Here is a 27,474-nt window from a genome sequence, read left to right as displayed (position 1 = left end):
GCCTTCATCCTGTCCTGAGCTATACTGCTTAAATGGTCATCCATAGACAACTGCTATTTGTTATTAACTATCTGCTTTGGAGTTTTTCTTGACTTTAAAGTTGGGGATTTTTTAATTAAATTATTGTTTTATGGCCAGTATTCAAGCATTCCTTGTTACTGTAACTATAAAAACCTAATTACTTTCCCTCTCTTTTCTTACTGTACAACGCCTCTCAGGTAAATTACTTAATTCATCTTATGTCTAACATTAAATAAAAGTCTAATATTAATATACAAATTTACTAACTCCTTTTCTGGCTAACACAATATTTCAATTATTATCCATCAGTGTCAGACCATAATTGGAAACTAGTTTTCAGAAGGGCAAAACATCCCCTGGTAGGGAGTCACCCTGTTAAAAACCTCCGGGTTGAACTTCCCTCCCCTGCTTGAGCCTCATCCAAGCTGAAAGTTTCTCTCTATTTTTTCCTTCCTTTTTTTTTTCGTTTTTTTTCCACCCTCTTTTCCCTTTCCTTTCATCCAGAAGAGCCAAGCAATTGTGCAAAATTAGCTGTAATACACACGGTGCATATCACCAAGCGTATGGTACAGAGACACTGGCTCCTGTGATTAATTATCAGTTATAACTGGCCTTGCAGTAACATTTTCGCTTTCCCGTCAGAACCCGCATACCAAGCTGCCTTAAACGCGGCCCCTGGTGAAGGAGCAGCGCTGGGGAGGACGCCAAGGCTCAGCTCCGCAAAGAGAGGGGGAGCGAGACAGGGAGCAAGCTGGGAGAGGGAGCGGGAGAAAAGAGACCCGAGGACTGAAACTGTCTCCTCTAACGACCCTCAGCTCCATGCTGGCAGTAGCTACAGTAGGACAGCTCGTCGCTCCTTCCCTCTCAATAAAACTGTGTTCTGCCACATTAAGTAAATTATGCCGTTGAGAGGGGCCCCCTAAATTTAGTATCAGTTTGATTTGGGGGTTTATGTACTCAGGAAGAAAAAAAAAGTAGTTTTGCTGGGATAGCAGATACTTTTATTTATGGGATGGGGGGGATAGCGAGGGGGGAAAGGCTGGAACAAAACACAAGCAAACAAAGAAAGAAAAACAGTCTTACTAGGAGCAAAGCTCTATTTGGAAACTTTAAAACAAATGCTTTGCTTTTACTTAAAGCTTTAATATTTTTTCTTCTTTTAAAAAGGAGCCCTTAGGGAAGAAATGAAGTAACCATGCACATTCCAATGACATAGTTATGACAGTTCAGAGGCTAACTATGTAGTGATGAATGAAACAAAAATGAAACATGGAAAGAAAGAGAAAAAGGAGGTGAAATAAAACAAAAAAATGCCATGTTTTAAAATAAACGAAAGTAACATACCTGTTGGGACATTCTGAATAAGAGGTTGGTGTCAGTATTCTGCCATGTCCCCATGAAACCAGACTCGGTCGCTGCCGTTCTTGTTCCGAACTGCATGGAGTTGTCAGTGCAGGAGTCTCTTAAAGTCAAGTCTCTTGCCCTCTTTCGCTCTCTGTGTCTCTGTGTGTGTCTGTCTCTCACATCCACTTCTGCCTCTTCTGACTGAAAAGTGAAGGTGGATTTTTTGAGCCTCTTGGCAGCCAGTAGCAGGAGTATAGTGTAGTTAAGAAGCTAGCTGCACTGTGTGTTTCATTTGGGAAGGGGGGATTCAGGGGAGAGGGTCAGAGTTTCTTTTGCACCTTCCGCAGAGAGACCCCTATCATTTATGCATAGATTGTGACTCCCCAAGCTCGCCTTTGCTCAGTTTAACAGCTGCCTGTCAGGTGTGCATGCAGCACTAAGGAGACCCAACCATCAGCTTCAAACTCTCAGCCACTGGATGTCATTGGATAGCAGAGCAAAGAGTCAACTGCACTGCTCCACTGTCAGGCACCAAATGACATCCTGCACTAACCCTTCAGCCTACAGATACACAGATACACACACACGCACATTCTCTCTCTAAGTAGCACAATGATCACAGTGAATTGGGAGAAAGAAAAGGTTGTGGCCCTTTCCCCGCCTTTCTCTCTTTTTTTCTCAACAATGCTGTCAAGTACAGCATGTAATATCTGACACTTGCCTACACACAAGATTAGAAAACTTTAAAAAAAAACAAAACAAAAACACCCCCCCCAAAAAAAAAAAAAGGAAAAAGCAAGCAAGGAAACAACTCAATACGGTCAATATTCACTTAGAAGTAAAACATAAAAGTTGGCCTGGTTATTTTCTAAGTATTAGTCAGAAAAGAATTGTGGCATAGTCAGTTTCTATCCCAAATGAAACTCTTACCAAAGAGAGAAAAAAACATGATCCAACTCCTTTTGAAATAAAACTAGAAAGTCACATGAACATTTCATCTCTCACACCCCTCTTCCCTTGCCCACTGCTAAGTGTCTTAAGAAGCTTGCAAGCAAGAAAGGACAGAAAAAATGAAAAAGCTAGCCCTTCCTTCCCCTCCCCCAAAAGATCAAAAGTAGTTTTCTGTTTTGTTTTTTTAAGAAGCTGGTTGAAGCAGATACAATACACCTTTCAAATTGGAAAGAACAAAGAAATTAATCACAGCAAAAAAGAAACCGGTCCCACACAGCTAAAAAGTAATGCAAAAGAAAAAAATTTTTTCCTTTAAGATCTTTCTTCTGTACTTAAGGTACAGTACCATATATCAGGTTAAATGATACTATTACAATACTGCTCTAAATTACAAAGTCTTCTTAAAATTACTGTTATTTAAAAATTCTCTTACCCACTTCATCCTTTACATACAGACAAGAAATCATAACTCTGCAAACAAACTTCACAAATGTAAAACAAAATGCATGCAATCTCATAAAAAATGGCCAGTGTTTTTAAAAAAAGCTATCCTTTACAAAACAAGTAACATTAATCTTCTAATAAAATGTACAAATTTAGGAGGACAAATGTACCACTCACTGCCTTTTCTTAACTCAGGAATAACAATAAACCTGACTCTCTGAAACAACAAAAGAAACAGAAGAGAGCTTCAGTGGCAGCTCTGTGTCATTAGTGTGCAATGAGAAAAGATGAGAAGATGTACACTATGTTGACACAAATGTGCCTTCCCCTCTAGACCCTACATCTCTTGAAAGCTTTTCTGTTAAACTTTCCTCCAGTTCAGCACCATTAAGTTAAAAAAAAAGTCTCACAAGCAGCAAATTCAATATCCAAGAAGAAACAAGCAAGAACTCCAAGAACGGTTGCCTTAAAATATATTAAGTCCACCTGTGGTCAATAAAAATATTCTCACCTGGGGAGGGGAGAATGACACTTAGGAGTCAATTGTACCAACAGTGGCTGTACCTTTACAGCTAGCTATTAGCCCCTCAAACTCCCTCTAAAATTTGCCAGCCTCTTCATTTCTGAAGTGGCACTCAGTGCCTCAGTCAAGCTGCATGCTCAGCTCCTGACCTTCCCACTAATGGCTGTTATTTGTGGGAGGCTTAAGGACACTGTCAATAGCAAGCTTCCTCCTCTCCATTCTGCATCTCTTGTGTGCTCTCCCTCGCAGTCTTTATCTCCATCTCTTACCCACCCCCCGCCTTCTTTTTCCTGTCCCGCAGTGCTCTCCTCTCCCAGAGAATAAAAAAAAAAAAGCACTCGCACACACACATCCATGCACACATGCACGCGCGCGCGTGCACACACACAAAATCAACTGGCATGCAGCAGCAAGCACCTGCAGTAATAGACTCTTTTATTAAAACTGTTATTCTGCAAGACTTGAAATTCCCGGTGGACCGGGCCATGTCAAAGCCGATATAATTAACTAGAGGCTCAGCAACGGATCAATTACCAGACAAGCAAGTGATAGTGAAATCAATGAAAGATCATCAGCCACATTATCAGTGTTGCAACTCATTAGGGTAAAACTGAGAAATGTGCTCAAAGTCAGCCCAAGCAAGGTGGCATTACAAAACAAAGGGCTAATTTGGAGACCCTGCTGTGAACAATCTGTAACAGAATTAGCTTTTTTTTCCCCTAAACTGCAGAGCTAAGTAACGAAATGTGACAGACTGAAAGAAGCAGTTTATTAAGACACCAACTGCAAGTTTATTTAGTTCATAAACTCTCTCCTAGAAAATCAATACAGTCTGTACAGGGTTATTAGGCTGACTAGCTAATACATCCAAATCTGGTCTTCCCAAGCAGAAATCTTGGCCAGAATGCTACAACCTTACATGAAATCTAAGCTCATTCAGATCACTGTATCAAAGGAGGACTATCATTTAATTGTCAAATGTGTGACTTTATATCACACCTTCAGAACATTTTAAAGAAAGATCTATTCCCCTCCCCAAACTAACATGACATTGAAGAAACAAAATTTAGTCTGTCAGTTCCAGTCCAACTCAAGTGATCCTTAAATTTACAGTGTCTCCACAGCACCTTGTTTGGCACAATAATGCCAGCATAGAAAACCAAGAAAATAAATGCTTCCTGAATTTCTAACAGAGTAGTAGTCAGTAAGGAGATAAAAGTAATCATTGTAGGAAAAATACAACAGAAGCCCACTTCCTAAAATAGCAGATTAAGCCTCATCTAACTGTACAGCAATGGGGGCGGGGGAGGAAAAAAAAACAACCAAAAATAAACCCACAAACAAACAAACAAACAAGAAACAAAACTGACATGGATTCAGCGAAATTGTAATAATCAGAATCCAGGCTTAGAACCTAGTACTTCCCTTTGTAATCTATAACCCTGTGTTTATTGCTACAATTCCTTTGGAGGCAGAAATATTCTTTGAATTATCTGTGGGAAGCCCAGGAACTAACAAGTAGTATACAAGTTTAGCATAAACTGAGTAGTTTCTCTCCTCTTGGCTAACTCATATAAGAATCTGAAACATTTTAGTCAAGGTAAAAGCTCAAAGGTATTTAAAACAAATCCTTTCAAAAGCATTAAAAAAAAAATCTCATTTTCAATAGATTTTTAATCAGGAATATGTTCTGCAAGTATTTTACTGCTATCCAATGTCACTTGTACTGAAAGATAAAAGGATCTGTGAAATTATTTTACATTTTCAGCTCCTGGGAATATCCAGATGCTCACAGAAGAGGTGCCTACAGAATCTAGGCTCTAATGGAACTTAAAACAGAGTGCAGTTGCAGTTGTCTGCTTGTGTTTTTTGAGAATTTTATGTCCTTTGTGAACTCCATGTGATGTTGAGACTTTTTCTTCCTTTAATTTTAAATAATACTTATTACTTACTGTCAAAGATAATTACATTACATGTGTGACTTTCTGAATCTTTTAAAAATATAACATTGTTGATTTCATCATTCCTCTTTAAACTACCAATAAGTGCACCATATGGCAAGAAAGGATAGGAAAGGTGATTAAAGAAAGCCCAGGTGATGCTAAGAAGAAAATCCAGCCAGCTGAATGTGCCATATGATTTAAACATATCTTTTTTTTTCCTAAATTCCATTACTCTGATAATTTAAGCATTAATTAGTTCAGTCAAAGGGTTAATGCAAACAGTTCAAAATGACTAAACATTGAGAAAATATTTTCTTCTTTTTGTTCCAATTATTCTGTATTATTAATTAAGCTGTTAAAACATGCAACAGTTACTATCTTCTTAATGTTCAATAATATGTAAACTCTTTAAAGAGATTTTTGTTCCACGTCTATGCTTTAGATATTAATCAAGAAAATAATTACAGAGGAATTTAGTGAAAAAAATCTACATGCATATAACTATGTACTGTACATGTACGTTCAACGAGGTCCAATTAGTTGGAAAGAATTTGCATTTCAGTTAGTATGAGCTAACAAGACTGTAGGGAGACAATGCGATTCTACTAGCAGGGCAAGAAAGAATAGTGTTTTTCTGTAAGCATTAATTCCCATAACTGATCATTTTAAAAATGTTACTGATCTTTACAGTATTTGTTTTTCAAACATCTAGGAGTTCAGTATAAATGTTTATATTAACTGTACATGCAGCAGTGTCCCTGAGATGACTCCTGGGGAAAAAAAAAAGATAAAACAGTGAGCATAGATTTATTATTTCTATTCATTTAGTATTTAAATTTCTACTTAATGATAAATATCAATCGACTATTTTAAAGGAGAATTCCTTATATTTGGTGTTCATTTTCTAGATTCATTAAAGGTACTAGGAAAAGATCCAGACCATCTTTATTGTCTTTTTATACAAATGTTCCAATTTTCAATAGTAATGACAGATACACACAACATACACAGGTAGTGAACTCATATCTGTATGCATCGTTCTTCTAAATCTCTGTACCCTCAACCACTTTACTGGATAATACCTGTAATTCCCAGAGTTCATTTGGCTGCAGATGTTAACAGTTTCTCTAATTTGTAATGACAGTAAACTGGTCTTTGCTCTTCCCGCATTCACTATTCATTTCTAGGCTTGGTTAAGTAGATAGCTGGGTTAAAGATCAGTGGTTTTTCATGTGACACATTCTGCTATTCATCTAATAGCTCGTCAGGACAAAACTGTCCCTGTTCTTGCCAAAATAATGAAAATGGTCCTCCACATCGCATGACAATCAGCCCTTGCTTGTGCTGAAACAATTAAGCTTATATAGTTGAGTTGTTTTAAAGACATTTTGGAACCAAGTATCCCATACTGCCTCCAAAAAGAATATATTTGACCAAGTAAGAAAGAACTCCTCTTGTCATTACAATAATGTGGGAGCAGAGATTGCAACAATCACACTTAACACTTTATCCATGGACAACAACAAAGTTGTGAATTGTGTCCTATAAGGAATATAATCTCATGCTTGAAAATTATGCAAAGCCATCTTGATGTTCATATTCAAAGAGGTGGTGAATCAACCGTGGTAATGTCATTCTTTATCATCTCCTTCTCCCTAAGAATTATATAAGGGAGTCACTTTGCAATATCTGTTAGAGTCTATGAAATGTTTACAGATGTCTAAAATGAAAAAAATAGGTTGGGAGGGCTAATAAAAGAAACCTCCCCTGAACAGATAATCCACCAAAATTTCCATATTATAAAGAAAAAATATTGGCAGCACTGTATTCTCTCTGAAACCTGTCATTCTTCTGTAAAATATTTTTGTGAGTTTTAAGAGGTAACTTCTGATTTGTAACCAAAATGCATTGGACTGATTATGTCATCATGCAACAATGAGGCCAAATACTTTTAGGCACAGTGTTCCAAATGTCCTTGCTAAATTCTTCTCTATCTTATCTACAGTATTTTGCATTTATGAATCTGGTTTTCACTTTGATGTGCATGCCTAATTCACACAGATTCTGAAAGTGTTCACATCTACATTTTATATCTCTTATTTTGTTTTGCTTTTGGTTGTTTGCATTTTTTGCTGTTGTTATTTTCTGTTAGGAAGAATTTTCAGGTTGAATTGAAGCATGGCAGAACTCAACACAGTAGTTTTCACTGTAATTAAAAATCATATTTTCAAAATCCTAGTCTACTCTAAATTGGTTATTTATTCTTTTTTTTAGTAAGTCACATGACAGGACCTTTATCCCCAGAGAAAACTTTTGATTATGAGTCCTGTTATGAAAGCTTTAGTTCCTAGCAAATTGTCACACTGCAACTGATCCTAATCACATCAGCTGTATATCAGCACCCCACACCACAGAACCCTTATAAAGACTGCTATGACACAACTTCACTAGAAAAAAGTAAGGTGAAAACTGTGACCTATTATCTGCAGATAAAACATCAGAGATCATCAGGATTTTAGTCACTTATAGTCTCTATGTTTTAACAAGTTAGAGAAACAAAAGTCAAATAAAAAGTAAGCACACAGAGAAGACCATGACATCCACATATGTGTCCTTCAGTATTTAACATGATCACAGTATGTATGTTGGCAGAGATGTCCAGTTGCATGTTTGGGGGGATGAACATAAACATGGAGGATTTTACACAAATTAGAGAAAAGTTCTTGTCAGCATACATTGATTAGTATTATATACCTTTGATGTCTTGTTTTGCTTTGTTGTGAGGTGTTTCCTTTTGTTTGTGGTTTTGTTGGTTTGGTGTTTTTTTTTTTTTCATATAGACAGGCCAATACTGGGAGGTCAGGTCACCTGAAACTCCTTTGTACAGGGGAATCACATCTGTGTTTCTCAACCTACTTTCTATGGGAGATATGTCAAATATATGCATATGTCAAATATGTGCTCAACAACAGAGGAGTACATATGTGAAGCAGAGGGAATCAAATAATACCTATTCCAGTGGATACACATATATAAATGAAAAATGCAGGTGAAATGGAGGATGCAGAAGGTTATAAAAACACTTAACTTGATAAAAACAAACATAACGCCAAGTCATAGCAGTGTGTTGATTGTGCCTTCTAAGTGATTAGTTGCTGTTTAAAAGGTATTCTACATATCAGCATGGCATAAACCACTAAACTTAAAAAGTCTCTGCTTTTCTCAAAAGAATATTACATGCCCAACAAAAATTTGTTGCAAACTCCTTAATTTGCAGACAGGTAAACAGGGCAGTTTGTTCTGTAAATGTGGCAGTTTCACATCCATTCTTAATTTCACATCAGTGTTTTTGTGAGCGTCTTTTTTTGGCATGAAATTATTACTTAATTGTTTATACCAAAGGGTAAAAGATTAGAGAATCTGATTCAAAGCACAGCTCCAACAGACTTAGATTTAAACTGTGCATTTAATGAAATGCCTATATACTCCACCACTGAAATAAGTGGGATTTAGATATTCTGTTTTGATTTACAAGGAATTAAAAGGACAGAGGACACCTGACATATAATACATTATATATAATATAGGAAGATGTATAACACAAAAATAAATGTATTTCACTTTTAAAATAAAATATTTCAAATCCAATCGTATCTGCTGAGACCTAAGTTCAGGATTCAACAGAAATAGTAGCAAGCTCACAGCAACTGTTGAAGAAAAAATGCAACAACCTCATTTATGTAAATCATTGAGAAAACTAATTCAAACATTTTGATGCAAAAAACCTTCCCAAATACACAGGTTTACATCCACTATATTACAGCATCTTCCAGCTATTGATTATCTGGGTTAAGCAAGGTTTATAGTTTTAATATACTACTAAACTCAGCAAGTTTTGCTGTTCTTTTCTGAAAAAATCCTAAAACTGTGGAAATTGTCCGTTGGATCCTAGTTAGTACAAGACCTTTACAAAGTGATGTATTCTTTGGTAGTTAATTTCATTATTCTCATCCTTTCAGTAAACTGTGTCTATAACAAGCAAGGCCTCTGGATCCCACAACAGCCTAAAGGGTTTAAGTGTAGGCTAAGTTTATGATCTAATTATTCTATAATCTAATCTATTGTGCCACTTCCTAGTAACAACTATTTGTTGCCTAAAACATAGTACTGTCACAATTAAATAATTAAACTGACCTAAAAAGCCTGCTGGTTTACAGAACAGTTGAATTTTAGATAGCTGAAAAGACACTTCATGCACAAATGCAAGACTGAATTAAGAGCAGCTATTCTTTTCTAATTACTGACTCATTCACAGTACTCTTGCCTGAACTGCCCAGTGTCCTACTATCTCTCTGGACAATTAGGAAAAGCTGCATTAGCAAAAATTCAGCATTCTCTGTCTCACTTCTCTCTGGAGGGCCAAGGAAATGATGAGCTCCATCACCTGGCCAGCAGTAGCAGCAGCCACAAAGTCACCTCAGGGACTTGGACAAAAGAGATTCATCTGCAGCCTTGGCAGCGACTGAATTATGCCTTACTAACAGACAGTCACACGACCACACACTGGCACAAAGTCCTTTCATTAAGAGCTGTTGTCTAAGTGACCTGTCACAGAGTTTCATAAAGCAGCATTAATACTGTGGGCCAAAATGAGATTGATCTTTGAGGTCCGTGGTCTCCTGTTGACAACAGTGCATTATAAAACCAATACTAAATACTTTATAAACAGGTCTCCCTACAGTGTATTAGAGGAACAGTGCATATTTCATGCCCTATAGTTAGGTAGCCACATATCCATCAGACAATTAAATAATTTATAAGACACTCAAAAGTGCAATAAGATTCAATAAACTTTTAAATACTTACAAGCTACTATTTTGTTTGAAAACATACCAAAACCAACCACCCAACCAAAAAACCTTCTCACCTGATGAGTACAGAGCATAAGTAAAACTCAATTTCTATAACATCTTTTCACCCGAAATATCCTCATTGCACGCTCCAATCAGTTAAAAAAAATATTGGACAAATTTCCTACATTATTACTTTCATTCCTCTATATTTCAGCTTCCTCTGCTTGGCGTTGGACTCCTTTTTGTCCTTTTGTACATTCTGGCCAACACGGATGCAAGAACCTTTTCCTCTGCAATGCCTGCCATCTGGAACCACCGGGCTGCATTTCTCTCCCTCATTCTCTATCTATTTTCAGCCTTCATCTGGAAACAATATGTCTATGTTCTGTCATGTCTAGGTCTATTAACTTCTAGTAAAAAGGGAAAAAAAACTTTTTAATTTTATTAACTCTGCACAGTCTTTTCGAGATACAATTTCTGTGCAAGATACTATACAAAAACATTTCTTTATTAAATCTCACAATTGCTGGGGCAGAACTTACAATAAAAAAGTGATCTAAAAATACTTCCTATTCTGTTAAATCTAATATACAAGACAGTAGACTGGGTGAATTTTTAAAGATGTGAATTAAACATAGAATGAAAAAAATATTCCTAATTTTAGTAATTCATTCACCCTTTCAGAAAAAACAAATGTGATTTTCAAAAGTTTTGGAAAACATGCAGTTATTAAAGACAAATATATCTGAGAATGTTCAGCACATATGGAAGAAAATCAGTGTATGTATTTCTCTTTTCCACCCCATAGAAAAGATGTTCTCTGTGTTGCTACCATAGCAGATGAAGAGACACTAATTGCATATAAACACTATAAGTATATTGCTACAATATTTGCATACTGGTTATCCCAGCAATGTAGGAGGTTGAGCTCCTATAATAGTAAGACATGGGGTAAATAAGCTTGTTTCTTCCTTGGTTCATCTGCAAAACAACAAAATGCTCTTCATCAAGAGTATGAAATTTTCATATCTAATAGTGTCTGAATCACTCTTAAAATGAAACTCATAAGTAGAATTTTGCATTATCTAAGCCTTTCTGAGCTAGATGTCTGTAAATTTGTTCTGACACACTTTAAAAACTGAAATCTCTCTTGCTGAAAGTAGTTCCCAAACTACCACAGGCGTGGAGCTTTGTATAGCATTGCGGATGCCATGGTTTCACAGACAAGCCACATTAATATAGGATAGCAAGCATCTGGAACCCACAGCTGTGTGTGCTCCAGCTCCAAAGCACCCACAAGTCTATGCCAGTTCAAACCCCTATTCCCGACCCACAAATGAACCACACTGGTTTTCTTTAGGAACCAGACCTGACATTGAAGCTTTCAGGTTTTCTCCATTTGCACAGCTGAAGAGAGAATACGAGTGTTTTGGGGAAAAGGGGCAAATATGCTTTAAAGGAAAATCATAATGGACAATCCCTGCCTTGGCTTTCTCATGGCTTACTTGGGACAAGCTGGCCCACAGGGACCTTAAAAGTGCTATTTAAAGATTAAACTGGATTTTGTTTTTACAGTAATTGCAACAGACTTACAAGGCAAGCACCAAAGAAGTACCTACAAGTCTGTCTGTTGTGAAAAGAAGAAGGATTTGAGGGGTGGGGTTTGTGGGGGGGTTGTTCAAGAATGGGAGAAAGGGGGAGTGTATTACAGACAGTAGTGTTGATCCTCAGGCCCTCAGATGTAGGGTACTCCTTTGCCCTTTAGCCTGCATCTAAAAGGCATGAAGACAGTTTTAAACACCACTTTTCAATAAAGCCCTGTCCTATAACTCAATAGTGTTAGCAATTTATTAAATGGACAATGGAGAAGAATTAACATGTTCTCCTCCTTACTAAAATACCTTATGTCCTGTGCAGCACAACACTTAGACATTTCTGAAACCAGATAAGGAAATGCAGGTACTTCCAAGTTACTTCAGTCAAATTTTTTTTAAAATTCTGTGCTAATAGGTTCTAAAACAAAAGCTATGCTTGTTAATCCTTTTTATCACTGGGATGTGGATGTTTCAGTCTTTTACTTGTACTGTATACCAAACAGAAGCTTTAGCTTTTGGGGAAAAACATTTTATAACCTGAGATTAAATTACTTTTCTTACTACTTTTAATCTGAAAACTGGGCTTGCAAGTTCCTGTGGGGCACATTAATGTCCCTTCAAAAACTCTTAACTTTTGAAACAGAGTTTTTTCTACTATATGCCAAATACATCTTGGAAGCATAGGCAAGGTTCAATCACGGTAAGAAGCAATAGTTCCAAAAACAAGATGGTTACTTGTACAGTGTGAAGGACACTAACATCAACTGATTTATCCTAGAGTTGGCTGATGGGAAGCGAACCAGTGAAGTGGCGAACAGTGACAGGAACTGAAGTCATGTCAGAGGAGGCTTAGGTTAGATATTAGAATAAGGTTCTTCACCCAGAGGGTGGCTGGGCACTGGAACAGGCTCTCCAGGGAAGTGTTCACAGCACCAAGCCTGGCAGAGTTCAAGAAGCATCTGGATGATACTCCCAGGCACATGGTGTGACTCTTTGGGATGGTCCTGTGCACAGCTAAGGGTTGGACTCGATGATCCTTGTGGATCCCTTCCAACTTGGCATATTCTGTGATTCTGTGAGAAAGTTTGCCCAGAGTTTGCATTAATCCTCTTCCATGCTTATACTCTAAGAATGAGAAAGACCCAGGGAAGGGAAGGGCTGAGCATCAGTGACACCCACCAGGCTCCCTCAGGATGCCAGCAGACATTAGACTCTTCTCCCTCCCTTTCCCAAAATCAATGTCACTCTTTCAGTTTCCATTGAGATTAGAAAAACTGAGAAGCAAAAAGAGTAACCCACTAGATGCATTAGTTTAGGTTTTATCATCTGGTTGTATGCTAAAGACAGAACTACAGAGACAGCCATTAGACACGATAGTTCTAGTATTATATTATAGATAACTATCAGCTATCTTTAATCCAACTCACTTCCAGGACACCTGCAAACATGTTAAAAGTCAATCATAAAAAACCTAAACCAAACCTAACCAAAACCCAAACTAGTTTCATTTTAGGAAAAGAAAGAATTTTTTGTAGGTGGGAAATAACATGTTATTCTCATGTCAGCCTTAGGAGGAGTCTTACAACCAAAATAAAGTATCACCTTAAGTAAACCTGCAGGAAAGGAAGGTATATCGTATTGTTCTTAAAAGATGAAATTTGTCTTAGGAGGACATTTATATGGAGGGAGAAATTCTGACTTAAAAAACAAAAAAAATTTCTTTTTTCTCTTTTTCTAGAGAGCTCATCTTCTAAGCTTGAACCTTCCAAAGCAGAAAAATCTCAGTGAGTTTTACATCAAAGAGACTAAAAGAGTAAAGCAATATAGAAATTTTAACAATGGAAACTTTTCCTATATTTTTACTCCCTTCTCACATACAAGATTAATAAAGAATTGAAAAAAACTAAAACCTGCCAAGCCAAACAAAATCAGAACACAAGCAGGTTTATTTGCTTTGCAGGTCACTTTTCAAAAGGAATGCAGGATAAGCATCAATGTAAACACAAGGAAGACTATATATATAGTGTCATACACCTGACTTAATGGAAGAACTAACTGTCCAAAGGTAATTGAGGTAAAAAAAAACACCTAGAAAGCGTAAGGAAAAAAAAATCATCTGTTTCCTGTCATATAATGTAGAGTTCTTAAAAGAATAAACTAATCCTTATAAAAACTATTTAAGAAATTAACATTGAACTCTCAGCTTCTATATTGCTGGGAATGCTCCACAATCACACTACAAAAGTAATCTCATCCCTATATAGAAAATAGGAATAAATTTCTGTTTCTCAGTCAGTGACCAACCATTATATTTATACTGAAATATTTTTGGTGAATGTATTTAAATTGTCTTTTTGCTTCTGTGCTTTTCTAAAGCACTCATGATTTCAAAGATAGTAATTAACATCTCTGGATGCTCATTTAGAAATATTTCCCATATCTTCTCTCTTTTGAATCCTGTCATGACAATTTGGCTTCCTGTCATGAAGAGATCATATTCACAAAAATTAAAAAACAATCTTTCAGTATCCTTACATTTTGTGTTGAATTCATTCAAAGTTTATTTCTGATCTTTGATAAACAAGAAAGTATCATTGCTTATCTGGTAAGTTGGAATCCTATACTCATATACACACATACAGCAGGTGATTTTTCACAAGGTATGAAGCAACAGATGTTTTTTTTTTTCCTAGTTCAGAACTGAACCCACAAAATAAATCTAAGAAGCCAAGATATTTTGAATTTTCACTTATACACAATTTATCTCATAATTACTTACATAAAAGCTGAGAAATGGCTTCACTGCTGTTAGCTGCATCCTATATGTATTAAAGCAAAGTCTAAGAGACTTAAAACCAGGCTTATCCCATCTCCCTCCTCCAGTTGCGCTGGGTGATGTACAAGCAAAAGGAAGAGAGAGTTCCTGTCTAGAAAGGTCTTGAGCCTGAACAATCAAAAGAGACAACAGATAGAAGAAAGGAAGCATCTCATTCTGATTTTTACTATTAGAAAAGTGATACATAGAGCCAGAATTTTAAAAAGCACTTCACACTTATAGCTCATGCTAGATTTTCAAAGAGCCAAGAATAGCAGGTATCAGAATACAAACTGAAAAGAGAATTACTGGCATGATGCTTTACCAGAGCTTTAAAATTAACTACATGTAGAATTTGCAGCTAAGCTAAAAAGTAAACAGTACTCCTGAAAAAATATTGTAAAAGTTTTACAAAATATTGTAAAATATTGTTGGTTTCTTCCTCCTTTTCCCCCACCCCCAAACATACACACACTTTTCTATCACCTCAAATTTCATTCAGTGTCTTTTATGACTCACTAAATTCGAGACATGAACCTTCTATCACCAAAGAGAGATAGCAATTAGAAGAACATTGAAGCTGCCCTCAGGTTGTCTTCCTAATCCTTAATGTGACTTGATCGCTGAGGTCAAGTGCATGATTTGATACTGATGCCTTAGAGGACAAAGTCAAGGACTCTACAGTTTTATTGCTGTTTGTTTCCCAGACCAGCATGAAGATTCACTAATCCTGCAGTAAGTGAAACATCCATGACTGGCAAGTAAATAAAACAAGTGGAGGAAAAGTTTATATAAAACAATAGAAACTGAAAGTTACAGCTCATTCATATAGATCTCCACTTCTAAAAACAATTTTGGAATATATTTCATTAGAATCTGAAATGCATGTTTCTAGTAAATTTCAATACACATTTGATTTACAAATTCCAGTAAAAATGTGCCACAGCTGGCAGAATAAATTACTGTAATAAATCATTATTAAATAACTGTAAATCTTTAGAATGGCATAATGTCTAATAAAAAATATGCATGCAAAAGTGAGTATTTGTGGAGAAACATTCTTCATATAGGGGAAAACAAATTACAAAACTTACCATCCTGGTAGTACAGGATAATTCAATGAGTAAATGCTGGAATAAAATTCACATAAATATTGCCTAATCTACTGCCATTTCATGTTAACAACTGCATCTGAACAAATTGCATGGTTAAGGGTGATGGTAAAAGTACTATATTTCAGAGCTTTTTTTATGTTAAACATTCACATTTCTGGTAGCAGGTAAAAAACTCTAGCTCTTGCAATACATCATCAGAGCAGAACATTTACTTTCCAAATACCACATAAACATTGCTTACTGGTCCTCTGCATTTTAGAAACATTTTCTATGTTGGGTTCTTTGGTTTTTTTTGTTGGGTTTTTTTTGGCAGGGGGAGGGAGAGGAGTTTGAGACAAAAAAAAACCGACACAAAAGACAACCCCAAAAAAATCCCAACCCCAACCAAAAAAAAAAACACCACCAGAAAAAAAAACCCCAACATCCCAAAGCACAGTACCAAAAAAATCCAAATACTTTTATTTTAACCTGTGTTCCCTGTGATGTGCCGCAGATGGACATTTACAGTAATCCATTACTGCAGAAATCAGCTGAAGAGCTATTTGCTCATTCCAAAACTTCCCATGCCTTATTTAGCTCTTACAAGACTTCATTTGTCAAAGTGCAGACACAGTGCTGATGTCGCATCCGATGGCACAGTTTTAGAGTCAAGATGAGCTGCAGCACCACAAAAGGCCCAGGAGTACCTTGCTCCTGAGTGTGATTGCTTCCACTGCCTCTTGAGATGGGTAAATTATTAACTGACACTTTCACAACTGAAGAACTGTCTAAGATAAACCCATTAACACTGTTAGCCTACAGAACACTTCACACTCCTGGTTTGTTAAGTCTTTGTCAAAGTCATCACTTGGGCAAGCTTTTAAAATATACATACGCATCTATATGAAATCTATTCATAAAACTTTCAATTATGAACGTATTCTCTACCTTTCCTTGTCTCATTTTTTTGACCAAATGATGTGAACCTTTCAGTAAGAGGAAGGTTGCTAAAGACTGAATTATAAACCAGGAATAACAAAAGCTTATCAAAGATAGAAATATACTAAGCACTGTCATTCACCTGATTAACTGAACTTACAAAATTCAGTAAAGGTGGTGATGGTCCCTGAAAAATTTACTACCTTAGAGATAAAAATCCATTAATTCAGAAAAGATCAATAAAAATATTTCCCGTGCATATTTTAAAAAGTTTCCCCAGGTGAGTCGGGAGCAGGGGTGACAAGCATATTTTTGCAAAGCTGAAAAAATCTCTTGATAAGACACATACTTCTCATCTTTATGAATATTAAAGAGAATCGTTAACATTATGATCTGAATTAGTTGACTCTTAAACAGACATACTACTACAGTTACTTCACTGTTATTTGTAATCTGGTCCTGATTTTACTTTAATCCGAGGAAGTAGACAAAAAAAAACATTTTGTGTGCTGACGTGTAGTATTCCTAGAGTAAAATTAATTGATCTCCAATACATACCGTACATCCAACTACCCTACTGCCCAACTACCTCAAAAAAAAAAAAAAGGGGGGGAAAGAAAAAGAATCGACCAATCATATAGGAAGCAAAACTGTTTAACTAGCAAATTTCTGCTTCATTCACAGATAAAGTTGCCATGGGCACTCCCTCTTACGTGAGCATGGAAGAAAAGCCACACTATAACTCCAAATACAACCACACTTGCCATAACACGATCATGAAACTGCACGCAATTAAAATGGTTTGCAGACAGTAAGAACACGCCTGAACATTACGGGTATGCATGGAAGCAATAGAAAAATACACCATCACTCCTACAGGGATTCAGTTTTGGGGAGCCTAATTGAATGCTCATAGGTACTGATTTGCTGTTCCAGCTGACTTCTGTCACAGCAGTGAATGGTGAGAGTAATCAGAACCTGACAGGTCCTAAATCAGGAAACCAAAATTACACTTCTGAGGATGTGTCTGTAAGCTGTGTATAAAATGAGAACTACGCTTCAGCTATCTAACACAGATACAGAAAATATTTACATTAAAAATTACTTACATGAAAGTTACTTGTGCAAATGACAAATATTACTTCAAGAATAATAAGAAAAAGTGTTTTACTTTACAGGAAGCACAAATGTTTATCACACCAAATTAACAGAAGCATTCAAAGGAATTACTCCAGCATCTGCCCAACTAGTGTGTGTCTGTAAGTCCATCTGTTTGTGTGTTTACATACATTTAATTATGTGTGTATACACATGTACCCACACAGCATCACTGACTGTTAACACACACACACACACACCCCCACATGCACACACAGTTAAAATTTCTCTTTTGCAGCCAAAAGGGAGTGCCTTTTTTTTTTTTATTAACTGGAATTCACCCTGAAGCTCAGAAGGAATTTTGAAGGGGCAGGACAAGGGTTTTGTACTCTTTGTTTTATCCACACTGGTTTATATTCTTTCTCATAATTTCAGATAGGTAACTATATTACAGGCTTACAGGAATTCTGATGATAATAAAATCCACAAAAGTGTAGTCTTCTGTATGATATTATACCCAGAGATACTTTTCTAATGCCCATACACATATAAATAGTGCAATATATGCCTCATTTTAGTGTAAAATAATCTGATCCCAATTTCCTCTATGAACCTCGTGCCCTAACAGAAGTATTTATCTACTTCTCTATCCTCCTTTCAGCATTCTAGTTTGTACTCAGCTGTATAATCCATAGTGCCAATACTATTTTATCCAAAACTTTCTAACCATGATGATTATATATGTCCACACTGACATATGATGTTCATGACACCCACTGCTGCATTTTCCTCCAGAAGTTCCTCTGCCTGCAGGAGCACCATTCAGACATGCTGCTCTACTAAACTATGGACCAAAATATACAATGTCCTTTGCCTGTGAATTCCCAGTTGTTGATTTTAACAAATCATGAGTGTCACAACAAGATTTATTATATGACTTATACTGTCACATGAAACATTAGGGAGGAAAAACTAAGAATTTCTTGGAACTTCCACAATGAAGTATTCTCCCTTATCATGAATTCAGTTGGTACACTGCTTCATGCAGTACATACCACGCACATGATCACACATGACATCAAAGGGGCAGCATAATGACTCAAGAGCATATGCATGAAAGTAAGAACATCACAGTTAGTCTTTCTGGAGAGAATGCCAAATGTTAGTATTTCACTATGACAAGTCATAGCAGGAAAGACCCTGAAAAAGTACTTCCTCAGAGAAGTGATGTTCCAGTTTTAAAAAGGGGCTGGTGAAATGTTCTGGGTTTGACTCCTGAGGCTTCTGTTGTGTCTGCAATAAGGTAGCACAGCTACCAACATTAAGATGCCAAGACATGAGGAGAAACAGACTATTTCCTTTAAAAGACAGAAAAAGAGAAATTGTCAGAAAAGGCTATGTCCTTCATGAGACCAACTGGCATGGAAGAAGTGGACATAACTTATGCACACAAGGCATTCAGGCCTCTCAAGGAGTATAAATGCTCCTAACACAGCAAGCAGTAGAAGCTTTAAAAGATCAGCAAGAGCCTAAGTTTGGAGGAAGGAGCTATGCAAGGAACGTGAAAGTCAGTAGCACATGCGAACGCATTTTTCTGAATGAAAATAAGTATCTATCTGAAGAAGACAATATGGAGTACTTGTTTCCATCCCATGTGTACAAATGGTGTGTTATAGACAGTTTCACTGATGTCAGAAAGCAGGATTTCAGAGAAGGTTGCTCTGGACATCCAGAATTGCAAATGCATCATTGAACAAAGCACCTGATAGAGCAATCACAGTAACTTACGGATATGAAATGGAAATATGGGAGGCAATGCTCGTTTACTGTAAGCAAAATTAAAATGCTGAGAAAAAATGCAATGTACTATCTCAGGAACCACAGAGCTGGCAGCAAAGCAAACGGAGAAGTAACTTCCTGCTAGATTTGTTTCCATACACAAAGTCTTCTACTATGAAAATACAAGGGTCTCCTTTGCAAGTCCTGTGACAGAGAATGACAAGAAAAAGAAACAAAAGCCTAGCATGGAACATTTTTTTTATTTATTTGTGTTAAAGAGTATGTGATTGGCATTAAAACATGGCTCTACATTGCTCCATAATAAAAGTTAAAATGCACTCTCTTCCCACTCACACAAAGTAATTTTGTTTAGAGACCTTCATTTCTTTTGGCCTTAGCCCATATGAGGGGTGTGTGATAGAATCAGTGCCAGTAATTGCTTCCATACAATACAAATGTTTGAAAACATTTTGCATACTTCTTATGATTATGTATGACATTTATATTATATTTAAAGTCCAATGGGCTTGCAGATTTTATTTTTGCCTATAGAAAACAAAGCACAGAATGTTCCTCTACTATATCTAAGAGAATTAAGTTAATTTTATTTTCAGTTCAGCTAGGAACTTTTAGCCTTTAAACATTTGGGTTTTTTTCATTGAAAACAAAACTATGTACATTGAGAGTAAAGCTGTGGGAGCTACGTAGGTAAGTTTGCATATCCATTCACATAGCGCATGAAACTAGACAGTAAGGCAAATAGCTGTGCTTTCTGCCTAACTGTTGGCAGAAACAACATTCCCTATTTAAAAAAAAAACCTGCAAAAACCTTACTCCCGCATATATGCATTGCTATTCAATCTCTTATTTTACAGGTGAAAGATTATTCAGAGATACTTTCCTAGAATTAAGGCTTTTGTGAGGAAATTTTAACACATAAGAACATTTTCTTCTATAGGTGCAATGCTATACATGTCACAAACCACTAATCAAATCCTCCATATACCTAATGATTTATTATTTTACTTGAAACTTCTGGGGTTTTTATAACAGCCAGTTTTAATCTACATCCTTAGCAAATAATTGTATACTGAGCAGTCTGTTGCCTAATAAAGTCTCAAATTTACTTCAACTAAAATAATAGGAAATTAAATTAAATACATACATCATACAGCAGCTCATGAGATTCTCAAACTTTTTTCGCAATCCAGATTGAGTTAAGCTAGCTGCCAATGCTCCATTTATATACAGTTCAGCTTTTTTATCCTCCACTACACAGTGGCCATTCCCCCATGCTTTCCTGTCTGCCTTGGAGATGCCAACACCAGTGCCTCAAAGGCCAATTGCGAGAATACAGTGAAAAAATATCCCATCTAAAGTTACAGTTAAGATCTGGCACTACAGGTAAAGCAAAGACACCTGTACTAGTTTTCTACAAGGCTGTCTCTGAGCAGTTGACAGTCACAATCAAAGAGTCCACCTTCTTGCTTAAGATACTGAACAGTATCAAATAGATCATGTCAACATTCACCAAGATTGCAATATTTAAGTGCTTACTAGGAGACAAATTATTAACAGTAGCAATGTAAAACTCTTACAGTTATTCCAACACACTGAGAAAAGTGATTTTTCCACTATTTTCCAGGTGAGACTAGGAAAAGAGGTGGCAGAAAGGTCATGGAAACAAATGGTTTCCTACAGCTATGGGAAAATCACAGATACAGATTTATAGCAATAAAGTTAGTTATAAGGAGAGTGTCTCAGTTTTTTTTCCCTGACGTCCTCTCCGTCTCCCCACCCTGTTCTGCACCTCTCCCACTGTTCCCTACTCATCCTCTTTAAGTGAGGAAGTCTCAAGTCCTGACCACTAAACACACAATCCTCCTAATGCTCTGCTTTGGTTTATCAATGCTAATACTTGGGCATAAACTGCTGCCTGATCTGACAAAAAGCATTGTCATGGGTCATGACAGATCACCACACTGTTAAAATCACCATGATCCCTGCTTCTCTTTCAAATAATAATTATTTCTAACATCCATACATACCAACTTAATACCAAGTCAGTTGTGACCACACGTTTTGTCACTCTTTTAACTTTCAATGCTTCATCAACCACTCTTGAAAGACAGAGCAGAACACCTGTTTTTGCCATTAAACATTGTTCAGATTCTTCTGTTTCTTAAATTTGGACTAATATACAGTCCTACTCTAATTTTTTTAAACATTTGTGCTCTGCTCCACAACTTGAAGATTTATTACAGTCAAACACTTTTCTGTCACTATGGGGCTTCACTTCAAGTATTACACAAAAATATTTTGGCCTTAAAAGCCACCTCTCTGCAAAGGCTAAGGACTTGATCCTAAATAAATATATTTCTGTGTAATGCAGAGTTATTAAAATACATTCTGGTGTTTTATAGCAAGGCTTCACTGAGCCTCTAGCTGTGCCATTCCACTCAATGGGATTCAACCATGCTGGGGAAACACAGGTATTATCACCTAACAGATGGTTGTGAAATGTGGCTTTCCAAAGGAATTATCATGTCTCTTTCTTCTTTGCTCTAGACAGAGCCAGAAGAAAAAAAAAAAAAGAAAAAAATGTTGCAGATTCCCAGTGGAAAAGATGAGTCCTTGACTCCCAATCTTAATAGCAGCTGCTCCCAGTAGAGAGTCAAAAGAACCTATTTATCCTACTTATATTCACTTTTTTACCAGAACTCAGTGTATGTATTTCACGAGGAATCCACTCATTTAACAGTTACAAATATCTCCCCTAAATGCTTCCGATTATGACTGGCATGGGCTATATCCTGGGCTGTAGAGAAGGACAGCGCTTTCCATGCATGTGCTAGCTTACTGTGCATAGCTTCAACCTTCTACCTAAAATATACTCCTGTTGAACATAATGTGTCAGCAGATGATGGAGCAGAGCAGTGTCCTCAAAAACTACTGGAAGTGAACGTATGAACAATGTTACCTGTTATCACCAGAACCGCATGGGCAACTACTAATCTTAATTGACTATTAATGCTGCTAAAGGCAAGTGATGGTTTTAGCGTTCTTCACTTTCAATTCATATGGCCAACTGGTGTCAATTACACCTGAAGTTCTAAGGTTCCAGTCACAAACACATATTTTTTATATATATATATAAATATAAATGAATGTTTCTGTCTAGTAGATAATTTGCCTATATGACCAATAACAGTGTTTAAACCATCATTGTTTGTTTACAGAACTCCAAAGACTTTTATCTCAGAGGAAAAAAAACTAAGAAACTAAGCACATTCTAGCAGAAAACACAGAAGAGATATTCATAGTTGAAGGGGCCCAGATTTTCTCTTTAAAATATTTAATGACTGCTGAGCAACAAAATCTCAGCAAACCAAAATGAGAATACACCCTGAAGAATTCTAACTCCTTGTCTCAACATGGGATATTCTTAACGAACTCTGTACCGTGTCTAACTGTCTATTACAGTTAGATGTTAGAAAGTGATGTAAACAATTTTACATTTCACCCTCTGTGGCAAAAATTTCTTCAGTTTAATATTTTCCATCAGAAATTTAGTGTTCCTTTAATGTAGAGCTTTTTTCTTGAGCAATGTATCATATTTAACTCTGTAACTATCAGTCAATATTCCTTTTAATTGAGGTTAATTTCTTTCAACTTTTCATAAACTTCCCGTAGCACCATTGAGGGTTCTTGCATCTGCTGAAGAGTCTAAGTTTATTTCACAAATTGGTAGTGTCTTCTTATCTTACTTACAGACAGTACCATCCCCAGGTTTTGAAAGACATTGTGAAAACATGATGTAATTTAGACAGTCGCTTAAAAGTCATGTCTGACAGCACACCATCAGAAGAGAAGGGAAAGAACAGGAAGAGGATGGTGAAAAAAGAATAGCATAAAATCCCCTACAATTATGTTATAAAAGTATTTAATAGTACCACCTTGGGGCAGAAACTATAAAGTACAGGTGAAGTAAAAGTACAACAAGGTCTTTTCATACATGTGCACACACAAACTTATTAAGGCATACTAAAAAGAAATCTTATTCTCCAAAAAAAAGAAACTGGAATAGGGAAAACTGGAATAAGGATGCCTCTCTTGCTCTGCTCTTTAAATCTCGTAGTGTTAGGGCAGCACTCATCTACACTCTGTCAAATAAAGGATTTTTTAAGGGATAACTACTTAGTTGGTTGTTCCAGTGGTCAATCACTAACCTATTCCCACTCCTTACGCACACATTTTCAGAATGTCTTGACTACCAGTGGCAATATTAAGGAATGGAAGGAAACAAAGGTGTTGGGAATAGAAAATGTGAAAACGTAGAAAAATGCCAATACATAGAATTCTTGAATAGTTCACTAAAAGTTTGCTCTCAGCCTAGCTAGCTAAGCCCCTGGCTGCTCTACATCAGGCTGCAAGGCAGCACATGTAAAGCAAACATTCACATTGGTGTTCTTCTGATGTTTGTTGCAATACAGTAGTGCTTAAATCAAACATCCTAAATTGAAGATATGAGCAGTACCATACGACTCATTGCATGTACATTAAGTGTTATCAAAGACCTCACAACTTAGGACCAGATGGAAATCAACTGGGAAAAAGGAGAACCAAAGTGCAGAGAGAGGAAATGGCAGAGTGTAAAGCAGAAGAGAAAGGGAATAAGGGGATGAGAGGAAATAGGAAAGGGCAAGTAGGGAAGGAGAATATGAGATGGACAGAAGGGTAATGGTAGCAGTATACCGCATGGGTCAATACTGTGTCCAATCCTGTTTAATATTTTCACTAATCATCTGGAGGATGGGGCAGAGGGTACCCTCAGCAAGATTGCACCTTACACAAAACTAGAAGGAATGGCTGATACGCCAGAGTGTCGTGCTGCCATCCAGTACAAACTCAACAAGCTGGAGAAATGGGCCGACAGGAACCACACAAAGTTCAACAAGGGGACGTACAAAGTCCTGCACTTGGGGAGGTAGAAACACTTGCAACAGTGTATGCTGGGGAACAACTAGTTGGGAAGCAGCTTTGCAGAAAAGGATGTGCGGGTCCTGGTGGAAACCAACTTGACTCTCAGCCGGTAACGTGACTTGTGACAAAGAAGGATAGTTGTGTCCGGCATTAGATAAACCACTGTCAGCAGGTTGAAGGAGGTCATCCCTTTCCTCAGCACTGATGACGCCGCACCTGGAGTCCTGTGGCAAGGTCTGGGTTCCCTTGTATAAGACAGATATGCATGGGCCACTAAGATAATTAAGGGACTGGAGCATCTCTGCTATGAAGAAGGGCTGAAAGAAGTGGGACTGTTCAGCCTAGAGTAGAGAAAGCTCAGAAAGGATCTCACAAATGTGTCTGAACATCTGATGTGAAAGTACAATAAAGATGGAGCTTGACTCTTTCCATTGGTGCCCATTTACAGGACCAGAGGTGATTGGGCACAAACTGAAACACAAGATGGTCCTTCTGAACATCAGGTATGGAGGTGATTGAGCACTGGCACAGACTACCCAGGGAGGCTGTGGTTTTATCTCTGTCCCTGAAGATATTCAAAAACAATCTGGATGTGGTCCTGGGCAACCAGCTCTAGGGGAGGGTTGGACTAGATGACTTCCAAAGGTTTGTTACTTCCAACATCAATCAGTCTGTAATTTTGTAATTCTGTGAAGAGGAGAGGAGGAAAAGAGAGGTAGGAGAGATAAGAAAGAGAGGAAGGAAGGGTAAAAGAGGAGCAGGGAATGGAAGGGAAGGAAGACAGAAAAGAGGACAGGAAAAGAGGAAGTACAGGTAAGTAGAAAGGTTGTAATGTGAGGAAAGGAAAACTACCTGCAAAATGATCACTTGTTATTACTTGCCACCTTCTCAGTCATTATCAGTTGTCAGTACCACTTACTAAGCACAGCGGAGGTGAATTTTATACAAAGCCTGCACAGATGCCTTTTCTGATATTGAAAAAAAACAGTCTAAAATGATAGCATTAAACAAATTAAAATATCATGGTTGCCATCTCAAGTGCAAACAGCCTTCTGCTTTCCAGTGACATGTCTGAAAGCACCAACTGCATGGTAAAAGACTAGCATTAACTCTTAACAAGACTGCTAGCACACTCTGAAGTAAAGGAGCACACTTTATGTAACCTGCCAGGCTGTCAGCCCACCCTGAAAGGGGCTTGGCCAGCTGGCTGGAGCAGACCAGCATAGGTGACACTGTAGTGGGTGTCCATTGTAGGCTGGCTGATCAGGAAGAATAAGTGGGTGAAGACTTCAACAAACAGCTGGAAGGAGCCTCACAGTCACAAGCCCTGGTCCTCATGCAAGACCAGTTTCCCAGGCAACTGCGGGAGGAACAAAACAGCATCACAAGCAATTCAGGAGGTTCCTGGGGAGCACTGATGACAACTTCCTGACTGAAGTGATAGAGGGGCCAATGAGGAAAGGTGCTCTGCTGGACCTCACAGTCACAAATAAGGAAAGGTTACATCATTGGGGATGTGAAGGTTGCAGGCAGCCTTGTCTGCAGTGACCATGGGATGGTGGTGTTTAGGATGGTGGTGATGCAGATGACCCTGCCTGAGGAGGGAGGTTGGGCAAGATGACTTCCAGAGGTCCCTGCCAATCTCAACCATTCCGTGATTTTGTGATTCCAGTTCAGTCACATCCTGCTGCCTGTGAACACCCACAATGGTTGTTAAAGACACTTTTTTCTGTGTACATCTGGTCAAGCCTGCTACATAAATGTCTTGTAGATTTAAATAACATAATTTTGGGACAAGAAACATACCTTATTTAAAAACAAACACTTAAGCTACCTATAACTCAGAACACAGTATTTTTCAGTTTACTAGCACAGGCTGTTGATAGTGCCTCAAGATAGTGCCCTCCTGACATTTTATCACAGGAATATTGGACTGAATATAATGTTAAGGCTCTGGCAATCCAAGCACCTGTTTCAGAATTCCCAAGGTTGCTTTATCAGACACCTATTACTATAGGCAGTCAACATCTAGAGGAAAAAGTGTCTGCATCCTCAACAAAGAACCTCTGATAGCTGACTCACAAACATGGAACTGACTCACAAACATGGAACTGACTCACAAACATGGCTTGCCTGAGCCTCACTGTACTAACTATAATATGCAAGGTTGGCTTCTTAGAGACTGCCTTCCTCATACAATGAAAGACCAAAGAAAGCCACACAGGAAAAAGAAAAAAAAAAAAAGACAACAATCCTACAATCCTATGTGTTTTCAACTAAGAGATAGAATGCTACAAATGTGTTAATACACAAATAGTAATTTTTATGGCATTTAGTTTCCATTGCAATGATTTAAGAATATAGATGGCTAAAGAGGAGTCACAGAATTTAACTGATAACTCAGATGATGGCAAACTCATGGTTAAACAGAATTCAATGGTACTTCTGGGGAACAAGGTCTGAAGTCATGAGGTGAGTACTTCCATTTTCATCTCTCACGGTTATTCTTCAAGGTATACCAAACTTCTGGCCCAGGACAGCTGAGAGGATACAAAACACCTCCCATAGTTGGTGCACCTTTTGTTTCTCCTATAGCACTACACAATAAAGAAAGTGCAGAGAAACTCTAACAACATTGTACTTTTACAGAATCGTAAGTCACATGGCTAAGACTCTTGAAGCCCCTATAAAATGTACTCTGCCAACCCTCTTTTTCAATACAGATTAGCAAAAGTAATTACAATTTTCTTACCTTGAGATAAAATACATAATTATCTTCAATCACAAATGGACCATTTCTCAATTTCTGACAAGAAGTAATTTTAAATTTCTTTTAAAATCAGTACGGTTTAGCTAAGTGTAAACCAATGCATATAACTGTGAAACAGACAAACAAACAAACAAACTTAAAAGCAATATAAAACCCCTCTAAAAAAATAATAACCACACCACTAAAAAGCAAACAAGCAGGACAGCAAAGCTTAGGGGAATAGGAATGTTTTCTGCAGCATTAAATAGAAAGTTAAAACTGCATATCTGTGCTAGGCAAGCAAAAAATGAAAATAACCCCCGAAGCATTATCCATTAAGCAT

At 37.3% G+C, this 27,474-nt stretch overlaps 1 protein-coding gene across 4 annotated transcripts in view; it reads right to left on the bottom strand.

Annotated features, from left to right (window-relative positions):
- Nucleotides 1-27,474, bottom strand: part of BNC2 (basonuclin 2) — a 336,970-nt gene that overhangs the window by 242,042 nt on the left and 67,454 nt on the right. For all 4 annotated transcript variants that reach the window (XM_027709215.1, XM_027709213.1, XM_027709216.1 and 1 more), the window contains exon 2: nucleotides 1,366-1,566. In XM_027709215.1, coding sequence (XP_027565016.1) covers nucleotides 1,366-1,461 — 96 coding nt within the window. In that variant the 5' untranslated portion in view covers nucleotides 1,462-1,566. The remainder of the gene's footprint in view (nucleotides 1-1,365; nucleotides 1,567-27,474) is intronic.

The sequence above is a fragment of the Neopelma chrysocephalum genome, unplaced genomic scaffold, assembly GCF_003984885.1.
Source record: "Neopelma chrysocephalum unplaced genomic scaffold, ASM398488v2 Primary Assembly neopelma1_96710, whole genome shotgun sequence".
Taxonomy (NCBI): Eukaryota; Metazoa; Chordata; class Aves; order Passeriformes; family Pipridae; genus Neopelma; species Neopelma chrysocephalum.
This window is presented reverse-complemented; position numbering and strand designations above follow the sequence as displayed.